Here is a 20656-nt window from a genome sequence, read left to right on the forward strand (position 1 = left end):
AAAAATGTATATACAACGTAATATTAGCTTTCTAAATAAATAATTTCATACTTATTTTTTTTTTGCTAGGATAGCTAAAGCTGACTTTTTATCTTTTATATTCTTTTGAATGCTTCTTGTTCAATTTTAATAAGTAAAGTTTCTTGTATAACACAAAAAATAAATAAATAAATAATAAGATGAGGAAAATTTCTAATGGCACAAAAATTGTATCACATTTCTAATGTAGTTAGATTAATCTAGAATTAAATACATGAATTAATTAATATAATGAATGTAAACAAAGATTAGTAGGAAACTTCATTTCCTTTTTATTTGATATTGGGTGGGATTGCTTACTTCTCTACTCTACCTATACCCGCCGTTTCTCTGTGCTATATATATGTCAAGCTTGTAAGTAAGCATCATCACCAATAATCACAACAAGAACATTTACCCCTACTAAAATGGTGAAACCTGTAAGGATCTCTCAATATAATTTTCCTCCTGGTTATTTCACTAACAAATTTGTAAACAGAATGACAATCACAGCAGACACGAAGGTTCTTGAAAATTCTAATAGTTGTACCTTGAGGAGTGTTAATCAGCCCAAATGCAAGAGCAAGTCTCTCACTGTGGTTCCAGAGGTTGTGCTCCTTCTGCTCTTCATCTGTATCTTGCAATGCGTAGCTTGTATCAGGGACATAACCAGCTTCTTTGATCATCTTCTTAAGCTCTCCCAACTTTGTATATATCTCTTTGGTCTCTGGATGTGTTCGATCTCCAATTCCGAATGAACTTACCCTGTTCTTCAATTTCACCCAACTGCATGCCGGTTGCTTCTTTATGTTATTTGATCCCATTTGCTTCCTAACATTCTCTACATCTTCCCACCTTCCAGTAGTTGCACAAACGTTGGAATAAAGAACGTAAGCAGAGTCATCCGATGGATCCAATTCTAATAAACGTTCAGCAGCTTTCCTCCCAAGATCCAAATTACCATGTAGTTTAGATGCTGCTAACAAGCTACGCCAGATAAGGTCATTTGGGGGAACAGGCATTTGAGCAATGAAAGTTTCTGCCTGGTCCAGTCTTCCTGAACGTCCAAGAAGATCGATTATGCACACGCAATGCTCTATTCCTGGTAGGATACCAAAGTCTTTACTCATTGAAAAGTAGTATGCAAGACCCTCATCTACAAGTCCCCCATGATTACAGGCAGAGAGAAGAGAGACAAAAGTGACATGGTCTGGCGTTATCCCCATTTTGAGCATTTCATCAAAAGTTTCCCTAGCTTCCTGGAAATAGCCATGTCTGGCAAATGCAGATATTAGTATGTTCCATGATAAGCGTGAGCGATTCACTGGTGGAGAAAGTATCCTCAACACATCATCCATTTCTCCACATTTACCATACATGTCCATAGCAGCATTTGCAACAAAGGAATCGGCTTCAAACCCGAGCTTTACTGCCAAACCATGAAGCTGTTGACCTTCCTCCAGCATCGCCAACTTAGCAGTAGCAGCAAGGCCTTCTGAGAAGCTAAACTGGTCTAATTCCACTCCATCACTTCTCATTGTCACAATGAGTTTCAGAACCTCTTCTCCATGGCCATGGTTAGAATTTCCAGCAAGACATGCGTTCCATGAAATTGAATTCTTATGAGCTAATCTATCAAATATGTATTTGCTTGATGCGAGATCAGCACATTTGCCATACATTGTGATAAGTGAATTCTGCACGTATTTATCTGATTCGAATCCGGTCAAAACTATATGTGCATGGATGGGCGTCCCATATTTCCTTAAGTCATTAGGAGTCACACAAGCACCAAGAACACTTGTAATTGTAATATAGTCTGCGGATATACCTTCTTTTCTCATTAACTGAAAAGCCTTCATTGCCTCATCCGTTTGACCATTCTCAACATGGCCACCAATAAGCGCATTCCAAGTTACCACCTCATGCCTGGACATTGTTTGCAATACTCTTTCAGCTTCTGTCATCATACCAGCTTTGGCATACATGGTAACCAATGCATTACCAACAATTGGCCACTCAAATAATCCGCTAACTACTATAAGGGCGTGAAGAATCTTCCCTTCAATGAGAAATTTAGGATTTGAACATGCAGCCAATGCACATGTAAAAGTTATGTAGTTCACTTCCTTTCCCGTTGATATCATTTCAGCTAAAATTTCCAAGGCATCCAAGCTCTTGGCATCCTGGACATAGGAGACCATCATAGAATTCCAAGAGATCAAATCTCTCTCTTGCATTCCTTGGAACACCAACTCAGCATCCTCAGATCTTCCAGCTTCAGAATACATGCTTACAAGAGTATTGCAAATGCAAACATCCGAGCTCAGTCCCATTTTAAGTACTATACCATGAAAACCCCTACCCCACTTTAAATTATCCACTGAACCACACACTGATAACAAAGTTGAAAGAGTAGTAGAATTTACTTCACCATGAACGCAACGCATCAAATGATAACACCTTAAGGATTCTTCATAGAAACCATTATGTGCATTTGCGGAAATCATTGAATTCCATGAGATCGTGTCACGTTCACCCATGTGGGCAAATATATATCCGGCCTTCTCCACACTACCTAAACAACCAAACATGTTTACAAGTGAATTTCCAACGGAAACATTAGTCTCCAATCCAAACTTCAGAACATGCGCCATTATTTGATGACCCAATAACCCATCCTCTAGCAATCCGCAAGCACTAATGACAGTAGCCAAAGTGTTCTCATTACAGTCAATGTCTTCGCACCTCATACGTTTATATATGCTCATAACTTCCATTGGTTCTCCAATATCTGAATAACCCGCCATCAAAGACGTCCAAGAGACTACATTTTTATCCGGCATCTCCTCAAAGAGCTTCCTTGCACTATCTACTAATCTGTATGCTCCATAAAAATGCAAAAGAGAAGTACCCACGAAAACATCAGAGAACAAACCATACTTAACAGCAAAACCATGAAGTTGAGTTCCCTCCCTAAACAAACAACCTGACCTATCACACGCGGTTACCAGACTGGCAATTACAAACCCACTTGCCTTTACGCCATAACCCCCCATTTCACAAAAGAAACAAACGGCTTCATGATACAATCCCAATCGAACAAACCCCGACACCATTGTATTCCAAGAAGCCTCGTTTCTCTCAGGCATTTCCTCGAACAGATAACGAGCGCACCTGATGTAACCGAACCTGGCATACATATTAATCAGCGTGTTAGTATAGAACACACTTGCAGGAAGCAAACCTTTGATAAAAAGCGCGTGTAAGGTTTTGCCAGTGGATTCTGTGGTGACCTGAGAGAAACCCTTTTGAGGAAAGCAGGAGATTTGGGGATCCGGGTGGTTTGAGAGGGGAAAAGAGCCATGGTTCCGGGGTTCTTGCTCTGGGCATTGGAATGCGCATAGTGAGTGAAGCTTGACGAGGGATTGGCAAGGAAAGATTGAAAGACAAGTGACGGGAAGTAAGGGTTTGAGCTTAAGAGACGAAAGTTTTGTATAACAGCTAGCCAGCTCTGAGTGTCAACGTGTTGGTAAAGGGAGTCTCTGTCTGGAGCAGAGGGAAGGAGACAAACAAGCCTTTCAAATGTAGAAGAAAGAGTTGGTTAAAAATTTAATTTCATTTTAGATTAATAAAATTTCGTATAAAATTAATATTCCAATTTTAAATTAATTTTAAGTTAAATTCAGATTAGTCCTTGTTGTAAGTTATTTTGTAATAATTGAAAATACAAATTTATTGTTACAAAATTAAAAAAAAAAACATTAAACAATTTTATTTTACATTTGATATATAAAGTCGGATTAATAAATTTTATATGTTAAATTATTAAGATAACAAAATTATATACGAATATAATATATTTGAAATACTCAGATGGGTTTTTTTTTTTAATCCTTAAGAACATATTTTAGAATTTTATCACAATATAACATGGGAAAATTTCAAATGATTCTTAGAGAAAACCTTTTAAATGATAAATTTTCCTTAAAAAAAAAAAAAAGAAGCATATACTTAAATATTACAAGGCTGCTACTGAATTACAAAGCAAAACAGTATCATATAAACAAACTGCATCAAACATCTAAAAGTAATCCAAGCAGGGATGCTACTGCTATTTTTTTCAGCTACTGTTTGATTTTCCAGTTATGGGCTGTTCGAGGTCCGGTTGTGATCCCATCATAGTATCTGGAATCAAGTTTCCCATTGTTCCATACCTTGACAAAATCTGAGAACAATTCCCGTGCAGATTCGGAGGAAAGATCTGAGAAAAATAAACTCTTCTCGTCTTTCAGCCATGTCGCAAACTCATTATTCTTAGAGAAGTAGTCATCAGTGGATAGCTCTGCAAACTCGTGTTTCTGATCAAATAAATGTATAACAAAAGATTGAGATTAGCGGAATAGAACTTGACCCAGCAGATAAGCAGTAATTGCATGACTCGCTATAATCTACTAAACAGAATATAAATGTAGAAAACTTTTCCCTAACCCATCAAGAGTCCACCAGTGTATAGTTATAGCAAGGGATAAGACAGTGAACTGTCAACTGATGAATGGCAAAGTATTATGTATCAGATTTTTTTCACGCTCACACATGAGTGGGAGCATTAGATCCTAATAAAATTTTTTAAGAAATAAGAGTAACAAAAATGTAGAAGAAATAAATAAAATCAAGTGTTCTGCCTCGAACATAGCCATTATAATCAGAACATGCATAAGCTTCCATTTCCCTTTCGCAACAGAATATAAACTCAATTGTGTTTAAATATACACTTCACAGAGATAATGTTCCCACACAAAGTTCAGCATTTTTCTTTTCTGTTTGCAGCTTTTACATCATTCAGCTGTCACTGTTTCTGATAGACATATAGGAGTCTGATAAAATAAACAGTGATTAATTCTTCAAGCCTTTGAAACCATCAGGAAAGTTGTGAGTTCCAGTAAACAGTAGTATCAAGCGAAAGAAGTCATAATATTTTTTGCAAGTAAGTCACGACATGCAACTTTCATTTTTCAAGATGGGAAAGCTGACTGGTTAGCATACCACACCACTAATGCATTATAGGAAGCATGCTTGCAAATATTGACTTCAAATTTTCTAAAAACTCAAATCTTTCAAGGACTTATATAATTGAAGGCCGTGTGGCTTTGAATATTTTGAAAAAAACACCTGATGTTTTATTTCAAAGAAAAAACACCTGATGTTTCTCTTAGAGAACTGCAATTAAGTACTATACAAACTATCCAAAATTATCTGCAACCAGTCAAATCTCAGCATGATCTCAAAACCCCCTAATCTTTGTTGATGCTCCCTCTTCAATTTACCAATTGTACGGTCACTATTGAAGGGAAAGAACAAGCGAAAATCAAGATTTTAAAGTATCTCAATACTATCTATTTCTCTTCCATGCATAACATCTATGATTCCTTTTTTTCTGAAAAGACACGTAAAAGTATAAGTTGTCAGATATATTGTCAAAGGTGGCAGGTGTACTAAGTGCCTCATTATTTTGATAAGTGAAGAACAAAGTATAACTTATCATCTTTAGCATATTTTCATATTTTCAGTTTTCATGTTGCTTGATGCAACTATGTAAAAAGTAAAGCTATATACTCTGGTTATTTTTGTTTCACATCAGGTACATTTGTACTAGTTTCCTGGGTGGAATTTTTGTCAGCAAGCTGATACTTAAATTTATTGATGCTATTTCAGAGAACACTACAAATGTTTCCAAAAGGAAAGGAAGAAGAACAGTACAAAAGAAACAGGGATACGGTTAAACTTATATTGTTGATATCATACAAATTTTAAACTATAGAAGTCCTGGAACTAATATTTGTAACCTATAGTTTAGTAGTTATTGAATTGTCATAGCTGCTGGGGTACACTTCTAAATTACAAAACAAGATATGCAAAAACTAAAACAAGCAATGCAGAATAAGAAAACTCACTGAATGGCGACTGTCCTTGGCATGTTTACTTTTGTGCTTCTTTTCTGAGTAAATAAAACAATGTCAATATGGCATCATTCTGTTGCTTAAATGTGGATATGAGCAATCGACTGACTGCACTTAACAAATGTAAATCAAGGAAACAGCAATTTGAGCATTTAGTCAATCACCAAAAACTGATAAACCACTTAATGAAAAAAAAAAAAAGTACCAAAAAGATGTTAGAACGAAAACAGTGCCAAATAAATGTTGGAAATTTTAGCTTTCCTTTAGAATTTCTATTTTTTCTTCTTTTCGCTCCTAGTCATTAGGATTGTACTGGTTCCATACCTGGTGACAAATATGCTGTACCAGACCTGCCAATATCCAATGATAGCACTAGAATTTACTGTATAAAGGGTATGATGTAGGCTGTAAGGAATTATGAGAATATGATGAATTCCACTATCCATCCTTCTCTCATTGCTCTCTCCCTCTGTAAATTCTTCCTCTGTTCTTTCCATTCTCGGCTCTCTCTCGCTTCCTAAAACTTCTCTAACTGAAAAACTGTTCTAAAATAATATATTTTCTGTTTAAAGGCAGGAATGTAAATTAGGTGTTTTTCTTTTGCAAGATATTTTTTTTTAATTTGCTGGATGTGATGTGAAATTTTTTATTTTTCTTTTAGTTTTTAGCGGAAAGTGGGGATAACAATTAAGCTCTGGTAACAATTGATGCTGGATAAATGGCAATTAAACTAACTTGTCCCATGAATAGTTTACAAATAAATAAAATTTAGGTGAGAAATTGAAGAATAAAGATAGGCCAGAGAAGACTAGAGATCACTGCAAAGAAATATAAGAAGTAAAATCAATGAAATAAGTAAGATAGATTAATAACAAGATGAACAATCACAAAAAGATAATAGAGAATAAAATAATAGGAAACGAATTCTTGTTTCATCATTGTGTATTCTGTCTTCTATTTAAATAGCTACTAATCTTCTTATTCTGCATCACACAACTGAGAAACTTCTGAAGTAAACTCCCTTTTGTCTCGGAAATCTGAACCTATATTTTCAGTCATAATGGCAAAAAAAATGCAGAGAAGATCTGTTGTAGTTGTTTTAATTCTACTCAAGTTTATTTATTTTAAAAAAGTTCTACTCAAGTTTAAGGAGAGGGGTTCATTGAAAACTGAGATGCAGATGAAGCATATCAAATCATGCCGTCCACTAAATGAACAGCAGTACATTAATAGTTCAAGAACCAAATGTTAGCAGACATCTATCCTGAATGGTGCTAGGTCTGGCATACTTCGAATTCAACTTACCATTTCAAATAAAAATGAAGAAAAATCCAGATGTCTCTTTGAGTCTTTGTCGACTCATAAGGAAGATGGGGCAGTGACTGTTAGATAATGGCATTAAGGATGGCATACTCCCATTCAATTTATCCTTTCCATGTAAAACAAAAATGTACAACAGCTGTGCTAGATGCTTCTTAGGACTCCCGAGAAGATGGAACAGTATATAACCAAAAACAAGACAACCTAAACAACCAAAAAATTCTCTCACAACACCAATAAAAATGGAAATCTTAGATATACAGGTTTTTCATAAGGGCATCTAGCTTAGATGACATAACAACTCTCATTTCAAAGTTGGCAACTCAAGTTTGAGTCCTATCCCCTACCCCAATTTAAAAAAAAGTGTAAGTCTTCCTGAAGATACAATCATGCACCTACAGAGAGCAGATGTATTTCATCTGTATAAATTTGAAGGACATATTGAAGTACCAGTTATTTATACTGATAAAACATAAAGTGGACAGTTTTTTTTTCCTTTTTATACCATTAAGGGGCAATTTGGCTAAATTGTTATTCAATTTCTATCTAGTTCGTTCACTTAATTAGTAAAATAGTTTTGTTAAGTAGATTTACTTTACAATTTTCATATGCTTTGGACTTGAATTATTTGTGGTATTAGTTAAAGACTAGCATAAAGATTGAGGCTATTAAAATTGCGACCCAAGCTTAAAATTACTCTTGAAGTGAATGAATAAACTAAAAACTAAACAAAATTTGAACCAAATGCAGAAACCATCAAACCCAAACGTTCATGTACCTTTATCAGATCGGTGCCTGTGAGATTTTTTGTCCTTTCTCTCTTTCTTATCACTCTTTCTGCTCTTTCTTTCCTTTTCTTCTGTTGCTCTATGCCTTTTGCTTTTCCGTTCATCTATAAACGGACAAATAAAATTATTACTCGCGAGACGCTAATTCCTCAAACTGTACTAATCTCACGCCATTGTTGACTATTTAACAGATACGAAAGTCTAGGAAAATAAGAGAGATTAAAATTTGAAATCCATAGAAACTTAACAATTATTTTTAAGTTTCTGTTCCTTGCTTTTTCTCTTAATCCGTCTTATGAGCACAACCTAAATGCCAAAAATACACTAATCTTAATTCTCAGAAACTCTGATAGAATGCCGAGAACAACCGAAAATAAGATCAAGATATCACGCTTAAAGTATTCAGGACGTAGAGGAAACAGATTAACAAAAGGTCAAGTTGGCGGCTGCAAAACCGAAGGAGAGAAAAAAATGAAACAAATTTGTTAATATTAAAAACAACAATTTATTGTTCCTAAAAGTTTTATCTGCAGAGAAGCTGAGAAAGAGAGAACGATAGAGAACCTTCCGATGCAGACGAATAATGTCTCTCCTTGCTTTTCGTCTTCTCTTTCGACTTCCTATCTGTTCCCATTTTTTTCAACAAAAACCAGACAGGAACAGGGAATCACGAGTCTTCTTTTCCTCTTTATAAATGGAGCCGGTCCGAACCGGGTCGAGCGGAAGATAGAAAGACGTCTGGACCAAAACCGGATTATTTCATATTTGGTTCGATTTAGTATAGATTGGATTCTGGTCCGGCCCAGATCGAGTAGGACCGTTTAATTTTTTTAATGTATGTTTATTTGATTTTTTAAACAAATTGATAAATAAATCACGTGAAAAATTAAGTATATTTAATCAATATATATATATATATATTTCGTAGAATGATTTACATATAAATTAGTAAATAAATCAAATAGTAAATTAATAAAATATTTAATCAATAAATTAATTGAATCAAATATATATGAACATAATTATTAGGAAAAATAGGGAAATGACTAATGCTTTCTTAATCGATAAGAATAAATATACAATTTTTCATATATATATTAAGGAGTAACGATGTACTCTCTTAAAATGTATAATGAATATATCTTAGAAAGTAATAAAAAAAAACGAGAAGAAACAAATTCAGTGAACAAATCAACTAATTGATACTTTGATATAAGAAGAAAGAACTCAATCAAACCAATCTTTCCTTTTCACATCTCGAGATATGATAACAAATCGAGAGGCTCGAGGATAAAGAATTTATAGAGAAATTTTATATTTTTTGTGGTTATCCTTCTGATAACCTATTTGTATCATAACTTCTTATTTGTATGTATAAATAAAAAAAAGAATTAATGAAAGTTTAATTATTGAACCATTTTAAATGACTTACTATTTTAGGAATAAAACGACAATTTATTTTGATATATTTAGTCATTTCATATAAAGTAGAATTAGTTGCAATGTAAATTATAATTTGATTATTATAGAAGATTGTTGCAGGTGCATCCAAATGAACGCCGAAGACAAAAAACAATTATTGAATTCAAATAAGTTCACTGGTAATGGCACTAATGTTTAGTACTCAATTTTTTCACAGACAATCTTTACACAGTAAATTGCTTATTAGCTTGTTAGGAAATCAAAGAGTCACCTAGAGAAATATAGAAGTTAGTAGCAGACTTTCGAGAATTAGTGTAGGTAGTGCAATTAACATTTGATTAGCCTAGAGATGAAAATGAGAATTTGCAAAAAAAAAAAAAAAAAGAGATCGTAATCTAACTTATTCTTAAGATAATATAATAAATAACGAGTAGATTTGAGATAATGTTCACTTGACTTGGAGACAAATTAACTCAACTTTTAAAGTAAAAAGATTATATATGGTTTAAAAATAACTAAATAGAATAGGTGCCCGATTAAACAACGAAACTAAGAATAATCTTCAAACAACTTAGCATCAGAATTATTGAGAGAAAATTTGAGATGCACTGAGAATTTAGAAGACTTGACAGAGAGAAAATTAGTGTTTTGCAATACCTGTAATACATAATGTCAGTGAGAGAGATTATACTTTTAGGTGAAAGAGTTATCTCCAATTCTAAAAAATATCTTATAGTTGTATAAATCCTTAAACTTACATTAAATGTAAAGAAATATTTTGACAACTTGAAGATGATCATTTCCTTTTGTAAAGAAGAATAATCGACTTTGAATAAGAACAATGACTTGATTGTTATTTTTTGTTCAAATATTAGTCTTGAACTTTCAACTAAAATCTAAATAAACGTTTGAAATAAGAACACGGCTAATCACATTAAATATAGTACGCATGAATATTGAATGTGTAAATTTTCTTTTTACATCGATGCCATATGAACATTCACGTCCACGTATCCGTCATGTGCATATCATGTAAAGTTTTGTGTATTCTGTTTAGGTCGAGAAGTCAGTAAATAAGAAAATTTTATATATTTTTTAGACTTGTTCAAAAAATTTATAATACTTTAAAAAGTTCAGTATTCACTACTATTTGTTCGTAAATTTATTAATAAATTAATTTTAATTTTAAAATTTTAATATTAAATAAGAGATAACAATTATGAAACATAATTAGAACTACAAAAAAAAAAAAAAGCTAATAAAATAACAAAAGTGTTATGGTACCGTTACATTAAATATTACTGACTTAATATTGTAGGAGTAAATTAAAGAATTGATTGAAACTATAATGGAAATATTTGAAATGCGAATATAGACACATAGAGGTGTGATTATAGTACTGATTCACTTTCCAATAGGAGTAATCCCAAAACAGGAAAAGGAAAGCTAATATATGCTTGTGAATTTATTTTCCTTATTCGTTATCGAGGTATATAGATACGAAATATATATTATACATACGTACAAACCACATGTATCTATATATAAACCATGGAGATCTTGTTAGTGATCAATTAGGGTTTGAACAAAATGCCAGTAATAGGAGGGCTTTCCCGGCTGTTCATGGACGAAGATCACCGTCGCAAAAAGCAAGAGAGAAAGAAAGATTGTGTTGAAAACAGTAACACAGAGAAACAAACAGACGGTGGAGGGAACAGCGCAAACGGCGACGTTTTGGTTGAAGGCTGTCCGAGTAAAACGACGTCGTCGAGTGGTTTCTCGATGATTCCACTTCACTATCCGAGCTACACGGAGGAGGAGTACGAGAAGATGGCGGAATGGGAGGTTGACCGGCTACTGGCGTTGTACGGCCTGCCGACGGACGGCGACTTGGCGTACAAGAGGGAGTTTGCGGTGGGTGCGTTCGTCTGGCACCCTCGTCGTCAACATGATGGTCAACGCGATCAAACACAGGCTTCTTCTGATAATAAGAAGTCTAATTTTTATATTTTCGAGAAATTATATTCTTCTATTATGCATGGTTTTTTGCAGAGACTGCGACTGTATTTCTCTTAATTAATTAGCTTTGCACTACAAATGGGTGCATGTATAATTAATTAAAGATAATTTATGATTAATAATAACTTATTCATTAATCTTCAATAATTAATTTTTTAGTTCAATATATATATATATATATATGCACACTTTTCATCAATTTATGCTCCATTTAAATTTTTGAATGTATTATTTTTGTACTACGGGGTATAAATTTTTGAGTAACACTTGAAAAAATACCCTGATATTTTAAAAATTGAAATTGATTATTTTTCTAATTGCATTATTTATTTTTTATTTTTTGATGTATTATTATTTAAAACCTAGATAAAATATTATTGTAATTATTTAAATAATACTTTTATAAAAGCTTCTAATAATTTAAATTATTCTAAAAATTCATTTTTTTTATCTTTTTTTTTAAATTTTAAAATAAAAAGATCCGTACATGACTTATAGCACTATAGCTATTTTCTCCTTTCAAAAATAATGTAAAAACTATATGTAAATCCGCAATTAACTTTAAAGAATATATCAATTATATTAAAATAACGAAACTGGAAATATATTATTCTAATTTTAAATAAAATTTCATGTGAAATTATTTTATGTAGCACTCGTGTACGTACACCATTTTGCAAGTAAACATAAGTACGAAGTTACAAATAAGTTTCATACAAATTTTTTATTATATACATATAATCGAAATAATATTTTGTTCAGGATTCAAATCCTTGCGTAAGGCCGTTCAATTTGTTGGTTGACTTTTTAATGTCTTGGCTGTCTCTGTTCTTCTTCTTCTTCTTCCCTTCTTTTTTCTTTCAGCTTTTATTTTTACCTCTTACCTGGCTCAAAAGATTTGATCACTCGAGTAAAGAAATGGCTATAGTGGTGAAAAAAAAAAATGGGTGTTTCTTGTTCTGGTTGTTGTGGTAGCTCTGCTGGTCTCTCCGAGAACTCCAAAACATGGCCATGACCGGATCCCATTTTCTTTTACTCGTATTTTTGATCCAGCGAATTCAACAGGTTTCCTTCGAAATGACGGCGACGAGAGTATTTGTTTTCTGTTATCTTTCTGTGGTTGTTCATCTTGTTATCATTTCTTTCGTTTTACTTCTTATATTTCTTCACAATGATCTCTAGTTTTCTCTGGCCTATCTTTATTCTTCAATTTCTCACTTAAATTTTCTTTATTTGTAAATTATTTACGGGACAAGTTTAGTTTAATTGCTATTCATCCTGCACCAATTGTTATCAGAGATTAATCAACATCCAGCTAATTGGGGAAAAAAAAACCAGAATATATACTAGTTACTTAGTTGAATTACGCAACATGAAAAATCAAATATGAAAATATGGCGAAGATGATAAGTTATACTTTGTTCTGCACTTATCAAAATAATAAGGCACTGAGTATACCTGCCATCTTTGACAATATATCTGACATCTTAGACTTCTTCCTGTCTTCTCAGAAAAAAAGAATCATGCGTGTTATGGATTAACCAAATTTTTTGGGAAAAGAATCCGCAAATGGATGTAGTTTTGATTGTAAGCCTGAAAATGAGTCACTTAACGAAGAGAAACAAACAAAGACGCTGAAATCAAACGGCAAGAATACGCAATTGACTTATCAAATTGGAAGTAAAAGCGACTCAAGATCCAGATGAGAATCAGAAAACTGTAAGAACATAATTTTAAAGAAAGTACAGGCAAGAAGAAACCTGAGAAAACCTTACATGAGAACAAAAGAAGTACCGAAAACAGGAAATTACAGACCCTTGAAATGTCAGTAACCACAGGAATTTTCAAGAAAACAAGAAACCACTATCACAAAATACAAGAAGCGGAAAGAAAGAAACCACAATCCAGAATAGCGAAAAAAAAATGAAGGAAATGACAAAAAAGAAGAAGCACATTATAGTACGGTATAGATACCTAATGACGCAGCCATGAAAAAGAAGCCTCAAGAAAGCAGCGTATATCTCTCTGTGCTGTGCGTAGATTCGATCCATCGTTGACCTCACGATGGCCTCTACTTGAGGGCAAGTATCGCGATAGTAATCGTATTGGAGACCGGAATCCAAAACTGGCGGGTCCAAGTAAAATGCTTTCGTCACCGTCATTTTGAAAGAAACCTGTTGACTTCGCTGGATCACGAATCGGTAAAAAAGAAAACCGGACCCCGTCATCGTCATGTTTTGGGGTTCTCGGAGATAGCAGCAGAGCTACCATGGCAACCGGAACAAGAGACATTCCATCTTTTCACCGATATAACCATTTCTTTACTCAGATGATCAAATCTTTTTAGCCAGGTAAGAGGCAAACAAAGCTAAGAGCGAAAAGAAGGGAAGAAGAAGAAGTGAAAAGAGAGCCAAAGACGAGAGAGTTAGAAGAAATTAGTTACGTTCACAAAGATAGAAGAGAGAGCGAATGAAGAAAACAACCAGACACGAGAGGGGGGAGGGAATATATAGAGAAACGACGGAATTACCCCTGCCAACTGGAGTTTGTTACAACTAAGTCCACCGTCATCGAACTTTACTATAATAATAATAATAATAATAATAATAATTAATTGATGGAAATATATATATATATATATTGAACTAAAAAATTAATTATTGAAGATTAATGAATAAGTTATTATAAATCATAAATTATCTTTAATTAATTATACATGCACCCATTTGTAGTGTAAAGCTAATTAATTAAGAGAAATACAGTCGCAGTCTCTGCAAAAAACCATGCATAATAGAAGAATATAATTTCTCGAAAATATAAAAATTAGACTTATTAGGAGAAGCCTGTGTTTGATCGCGTTGATCATCATGTTGACGACGAGGGTGCCAGACGAACGCACCTAAAGCAAACTCCCTCTTGTAAGCCAAGTCACCGTCCGTCGGCAGACCGTACAACGCCAGCAGCCGGCCAACCTCCCATTCCGCCATCTTCTCGTACTCCTCCTCCGTGCGCGTCGGGTAATGAAGTGGAATCAATGAGAAACCACTCGACGACGTCGTTTTACTCGAAAAGCCTTCAATCAAAACGTCGCCGTTTGTGCCGTTCTTTTCACCGTCTGTTGGTTTTTGTGCGTCATTGTTTTCAACTGCATCGTTCTTTCTCTCTGGTTTTTTGCGGGTTTGGCGATCTTCGTCCATAAACAGCCGGGAAAGTCCTCCTATTGCTGGCATTTTGTTTAAGCCCTAATTGATCACCAATGAGTTCTCCATGGTTATTATATATACATATATATATATATATATATATGGTTCGTAAGTAATATACAATATATATAGTTCGTATAACGAATAAGGAAAATAAGTTCAGAGGCATATATATATTTAGTTTTCCTTTTCTGGTTTTGGGATTACTCATATTGGAAAGTAAATCAGTACTATAATCACAGCTGTGTGTGCCTGATTGGCATCTCAAATATTTCTATTATAATTTCAATTTTGTACAAAATCAATTATTTGAATAAAATATAAATTCTCTAAATAACTATTATAATATTAAGTCATAATATTTAATGTAATGGTATCTTTACACTTTTATTCTTTTATTAATTTTTTTTGTAATTATTATGTTTTGATTTTTAAGATTTTTTTTTTTTGTAAATTTTATCTCTTAATTGAAATTAAAATTAAAAATTTTAAATCAAAACCAATTTATACAAACAAACAGTAGCAACTACTGAACTTTTTCTATTTCCTTTTTTCTCTCGAAAATATTATAGCTTCACGAAACACACACTCATGGTGTCTATGTGGACATTCATGTAGCGTCTACATAGAAAAAATATATTTAATGTCATTAGTTCTGTTTTTATCTCGTAAGTTTACTTGGATATTATTTAAAAATTTAATGTTAATTTTAAAAAAAAAAACTTAAAAATTATTTATAATATTTTAATATAGTACAAGATGCATTTTTGTATTTTATTTTATTATTTTAATATAAAAATATCGGAATGCAAGAATAAAAAAAAACATTCTCTTTTTTCTCTAAGCTTCAAAAACAAAACGCGAACATTTTTCTTTTTTTGTTTTTATTTAAAGTCGACTATTCTTTGTTTACCAAAGAAATCGATCATTCTTTTATGGTTGTCTTAGAATATAATGATAACATAGTAATAAAAGATATTTCATTAGATGTTATTCAAACTGTTAAAATATTTCTTTACATTTAATTTAAATTGAAAGATATAAACACTATAAAATATTTATTAAAATTGGAGATAACTATTTCTTTTAAAAGTATTAATCTCTCTCACCGACATAATGTATTACAACTATTGTAGGACATTGACTTTCTCTTTGCTTCGTCTGTTGAACTGCCGATGGATTCCAATTTTTCTCTTAATAATTCTGGTGGTAAGTTGTCAGAAGATCCTTTTGAGCTTTATTTTTTAATCGGACACCTATTATATTTAGTTCTCTTCAGACCATATATCATGTTTATGATTGATAAGTTGAGTTAATTTGTCTTAAAGTCAAGTGAACATTATTTTAAAACTATTCATTATGTACTATGTTATCTTAAGAATAAGTCATTCTATGGTCTCTACTTTTCTGCTAATTCTCTTTTCCATCCTTAAACTTTTCAAATGCTAATTAGATTACTTGCACTAATTCTCAAAAGTCTATTACTAGCTTGTATATTTTTCTAAGTAATTCCTTGATTTCTGGGTGAGTTAAGAAACAATTCACTGTGTCAAAACCATATGCAAAGCTGAACGTTAAATTTTAATTGCCACTACCAATGAACTTGCTTGGATTAGTAATTGCTTTTTGGCTTTAACATTCATTTAGATACACCTGCAATAATTTTTTTGTGATAAGCAAGTTACAATTTACATTACAACAATCATCTACAGAAGTTAAGTGTTGAACTTTAGTTACGACTGTTAGTAAATTTGATGAGATTTAGTAATTATTTTTTGACCTTGGTGTTCATTTACAGATACCAACAACAATCTTTTGTGATAACCAAGTTATAATTCACATTACAACTAATCCTACTTCTCATGAAGTGGCTAAATAAATCAAGAAAGATTATCATTTTATTCAAAAAAGAGCATGCCATTTGAAATGGTTCAGCAATTAGAGACCTTCACGAATTCTTTTCTTTTTTTTTTTCATGAAAGATGAAAATCCTTAAAGTACCAACTAATATAAGAGGAGTGATATTAGGCTATCTTTTTTTTTTTTTTTTTTTTTTTTTTATATAAATGAAAAGTCATGATACAACGATGATATCAAAAAGATTACCATATATAGCACAAAATTTTTCTATTAATTCCTTCTCGACTACTCTCTCAATCTGTTATTATATTTCGGGAAGTAAAAAGAAAAGGTTGATTTGTTCGAGTTCTTACTTTTTAGAACCCAATATTAATTAGCTAACTTGTTCACCAAACCCGTTTTTTTTCCTCTGTTTCTGTTTCTCCTTTCTGTTTAAATTACCATTCATGTTATTCATTATCCATATTGAGAAAGAATATTAAATTAATTAAATAATTTAGTTTAATTATAGCTAACTTAATTACTACTCCTTAATATATATACATAGATATATATGTATATATATAACAGTTATATACTTATTCTTCTTGATTAAGACAATATTAGTCATTTCCCTATTTTTCCTAATAAGTTGTTCTGTTCATATATTTTTAATTTAATTAATTAATTAATTAAATATATTATTACTTTACTATTTATCAATTATATATATACTACTACTCATTTATTAGTAAAGTTTTTTTTAACGTAAACGTGGTAGTAGTAAATAAACAAAATTTATAACGACTTACTGCTGACGCTAGACTTAGTTGTAACAAACTCCGGTTGGCGGGGTATTTCCGTCATTTCAGTATTATTCCTTTCCCGCTCTCTTGTCTGCTCGTCTTCCTCCTCCGCGCGTTCTCTTCTATCTCTGTTAACGTAACTAATTTCTGCTAACTCTCTCGTCTCTGGCTCTCTCCGTTTCACTTCTTCTTCCTCCCTTCTTTTTCTTTCAGCTTTGTTTTACCTCCCACCTGGCTAAAAAGGTTTGATCGTTTGAGTAAAGAAATGGCTATATCGGTAAAAAAATGGATGTTCCTTATTCTGGTTGTCGTGGTAGCTCTGCTGCTGTCTCCGAGAACTCCAAAACATGGAGATGAGAGGATCCCGTTTTATTTTGTACCGATTTTTGATCCAGCTAAGTCAACAGGTTTCCTTCAGAGTGACGGTGAAGAGAGCATTTTCTTGGACCCGCCAGTTCTGGATTCCGGTCTCCAGTACGATTACTATCGCGATACTTGCCCTCAAGCAGAGGCCATTGTGAGGTCAAAAATCGCTCGGGTCTACGCAGAGCACAGAGACATATATGCTGGTTTCTTGAGGCTTCTTTTCCATGACTGCTTCATTCAGGTATTTAAATACCGTATTATAATGTGCTTCTTCTTTTCCATCGTCTGGATTATGATTTCTTACTTTTCTCTTGTTTTATTTTATGATAATGGTTTTTTATTTTCCTGAAAATTCCTGTGGTTACTGACATTTCAGGGGTCTGCAATTTCCTGTTTTCGATATTTCTTTAGTTTTCATGTTAGATTTTCTCAGGCTTCTTCTTGTCTATACTTTCTTTAAAACGATGTTCTTACAGTTTTCTGATTCTCATCTCGATGTTGAGTTGTTTTTACTTCAAATTTGATGAGGTCAATCGCTTATTTTTGCCATTTGATTTCAGCGTCTTTGTTTGTCTCTTTTTGTTAAGTGACTCATTTTCATGCTTAGCATCAGGCCTATAATAATTGGTGGATCTTTTTTCCAAATATTTTGTTAATTTGGATACCGGTACTATCTAGTCGATTCCAAATTTGACATTCTTGGTTTAAGTTTTTCTGGTATTTAATTAATTTAATCTGATAGATTTGGTAGACATAAATCTGAAAATTTCCGGGGTTTAGAATTACTGATGATTGAATGATACCCCTACTTCAGCTTGCATATTAACATTGTTTTCCTTTCTGGGTTCCATCTATCAGGGCTGTGATGCTTCGATATTCTTGAATGACAGAAATGAAGAAAGGAACCGCTCTGCCGAGCGTCAGGCTGTGCCTAATAAGAGCTTGAGAGGCTTTGATCAAATCGATTGGATTAAGGAGGAACTGGAAAAAGCTTGTCCAGGGGTGGTTTCATGTGCTGATACTCTTGTACTTGCCACTAGGGATAGCCTTGCTCTGGTTTGCACTTCATCCTTCCTTTCTTCTATGTGAATATCTATCTTTTCCAGCATTCTATATCGGATAACGTACGGAAATTGCAGGCTGGGGGACCAGTGTATCCAGTGTTCACAGGCAGGAGAGACAGTACTGAGTCTTACTATGCTGAAGCAATGACTGAGCTTCCAAGACCTGATGGGAATATTACGGAGACACTTGGGCTGTTCAACTTAAGGGGTTTCGGTGAGAGAGAAACAGTCACTCTTTTAGGTACTGGCTAATTCATTTTCTTTTTTTTCAAATTTAAATAATAGAGTTGAATTGATTATTCCAAATATCTAACAGCTACTTAAGCTGGAACTAATTAATATAAATAGTGAGTATAATTCAAAAACAGAAATTTCTGGTTCTATGAATATTAATTTAGTTGATTATCTCAGAATTTAAAGGATAAAAGTAACTCAATCTATTATTTTATTTGGGTAGGAACCATCATCAGTAAAATTGAACTCAAACACTCTTAATAGAGTGGTCGGAAGTATGATCACTGGCTGTATGAATTAATCTATTATTTATTCATTAATAAGTTTTTGTTTTGGATTAGTATGCTTGGTGTTCAGCTAATATTGACTTACTGTGTTTGAAGGAGCACATAATGTTGGAAAAATTGCTTGCCAGTTCTTTCAGAGTCGACTCTCAAACTTTTTCGGGACAGGTCAACCGGACCCAACAATTCCTTCTGATTTTCTGACTGACTTGAGAAGCAAATGTGCAGTAAATGACAGCACCAATAAGAGGAGAAGCAACATTGAGTCGAGTTTGGGGACAAAACAAGGAGTATCATCAATTTCAGTGTCATCTGGTGATGTGTTTGACACTCACTATTATCAGAGATTGCTAAGAGGGAGAGGGATTCTCTTTGCTGATCAACAGTTGATGGCTGACGAGAGAACTGCAAGATTTGTGAGGACTTATGCCTCGGATGATGGTTCTATCTTTAGAAGGGAATTTGGTAGGGTTATGGTTAAGTTGTCTAACCTTGGTGTCTTGACTGGTAATCAAGGGGTTATCAGGGTCAATTGCTCTTTGCCTGTCGATCATATTTTTTGACTGTCTTTCAATTTACTATTTTTTCTTTTATATTTTACTTCAACATAAGGACTTGGATTGAAGAGTTTTTCTTTATCAGCCGAATACGGCAGACATCTTCGTGGAATCGTTTACTCCGTAATGAAATTTCGCTTTCATTACTTCGTTTGGTTCTCATACGCACACGAAAAAGATTTATTTTTTGCGAATTAGTTTGGTAGCATTGATAGTTCATAAATTTAAACTAATATCCAAACGTTTACATTGATTTGAGAATCCTCTTAAAATTATAAAATGCTTTTATGTGGAACTTTGCGGTGTAAATAAAGAAAGGGGCCGAATCTTTTTTTATTTTATAATTCAAGCTTAAATATTAGAGATATAAAATTTTTCATACAGTTATCAATAATTTATTGTTTGAAGAAAAGTTACATTCGTTTATTCATGTTCGTTAACTAAAATTCTTAATCTTATTATTAGAATATTTTCAACCACAACTTTAGTAAAGCCATCAAAATATTTTCTCATATTTTAAATCTTCAATAAAAAAATTTTGACGTTTCAAAAGAACGAAATAATAGTGTAATTTTTACGGATATATTAAATATAATTTTTTTTTTGCTATGTATCTTATAATCTTTAAAATAGTAATAGATATCTTTTTTTTAATGAAATTTCTTGTTGCTATGTAGAATTTAGAGTATGTTATTTTCTTATGTTGAATTGTTTTTTTATCCTCAATATATAATATTATTTGTCGTATATTGAAATAAAATAAAATAAATTATTTT

General features: G+C 32.8%; 3 protein-coding genes across 4 annotated transcripts; 1 reads left to right on the top strand and 2 right to left on the bottom strand.

Annotated features, from left to right (window-relative positions):
* Positions 1–164: 164 nt before the first annotated feature.
* LOC110816860 (Tetratricopeptide repeat (TPR)-like superfamily protein) lies at positions 165–3631 on the bottom strand. Of its 2 annotated transcripts, XM_088221129.1 has the most exons (2): positions 3315–3631; positions 165–3210 (listed from the first exon to the last, which is right to left on the bottom strand). In XM_088221129.1, the coding sequence occupies exons 1-2, from the start codon at positions 3383–3385 to the stop codon at positions 408–410; spliced, it is 2874 nt and encodes a 957-aa protein (XP_088077255.1). In that variant the 5' UTR covers positions 3386–3631; the 3' UTR covers positions 165–407. The 2 variants fall into 2 exon arrangements, with proteins under 2 accessions (XP_088077255.1, XP_021900900.2); XM_022045208.2 differs by having other exon boundaries at positions 165–3353.
* Positions 3632–3985: 354 nt separating this feature from the next.
* On the bottom strand, positions 3986–8779 carry SCI1 (splicing regulatory glutamine/lysine-rich-like protein). The gene is made up of 4 exons (XM_088221130.1): positions 8651–8779; positions 8077–8190; positions 5973–6016; positions 3986–4379 (listed from the first exon to the last, which is right to left on the bottom strand). The coding sequence occupies exons 1-4, from the start codon at positions 8718–8720 to the stop codon at positions 4146–4148; spliced, it is 462 nt and encodes a 153-aa protein (XP_088077256.1). The 5' UTR covers positions 8721–8779; the 3' UTR covers positions 3986–4145.
* Positions 8780–17425: 8646 nt separating this feature from the next.
* Positions 17426–20002, top strand: LOC110816874 (putative Peroxidase 48). The gene is made up of 4 exons (XM_022045221.2): positions 17426–17982; positions 18600–18797; positions 18881–19046; positions 19423–20002. Exons 1-4 carry the CDS (start codon positions 17641–17643, stop codon positions 19884–19886), a joined length of 1170 nt encoding a protein of 389 aa, XP_021900913.1. The 5' UTR covers positions 17426–17640; the 3' UTR covers positions 19887–20002.
* The last annotated feature ends 654 nt before the right edge of the window (positions 20003–20656 follow it).

The sequence above is a fragment of the Carica papaya genome, chromosome 5, assembly GCF_054855325.1.
Source record: "Carica papaya isolate Zhongbai chromosome 5, ASM5485532v1, whole genome shotgun sequence".
In the NCBI taxonomy this organism is placed as follows: Eukaryota; Viridiplantae; Streptophyta; class Magnoliopsida; order Brassicales; family Caricaceae; genus Carica; species Carica papaya.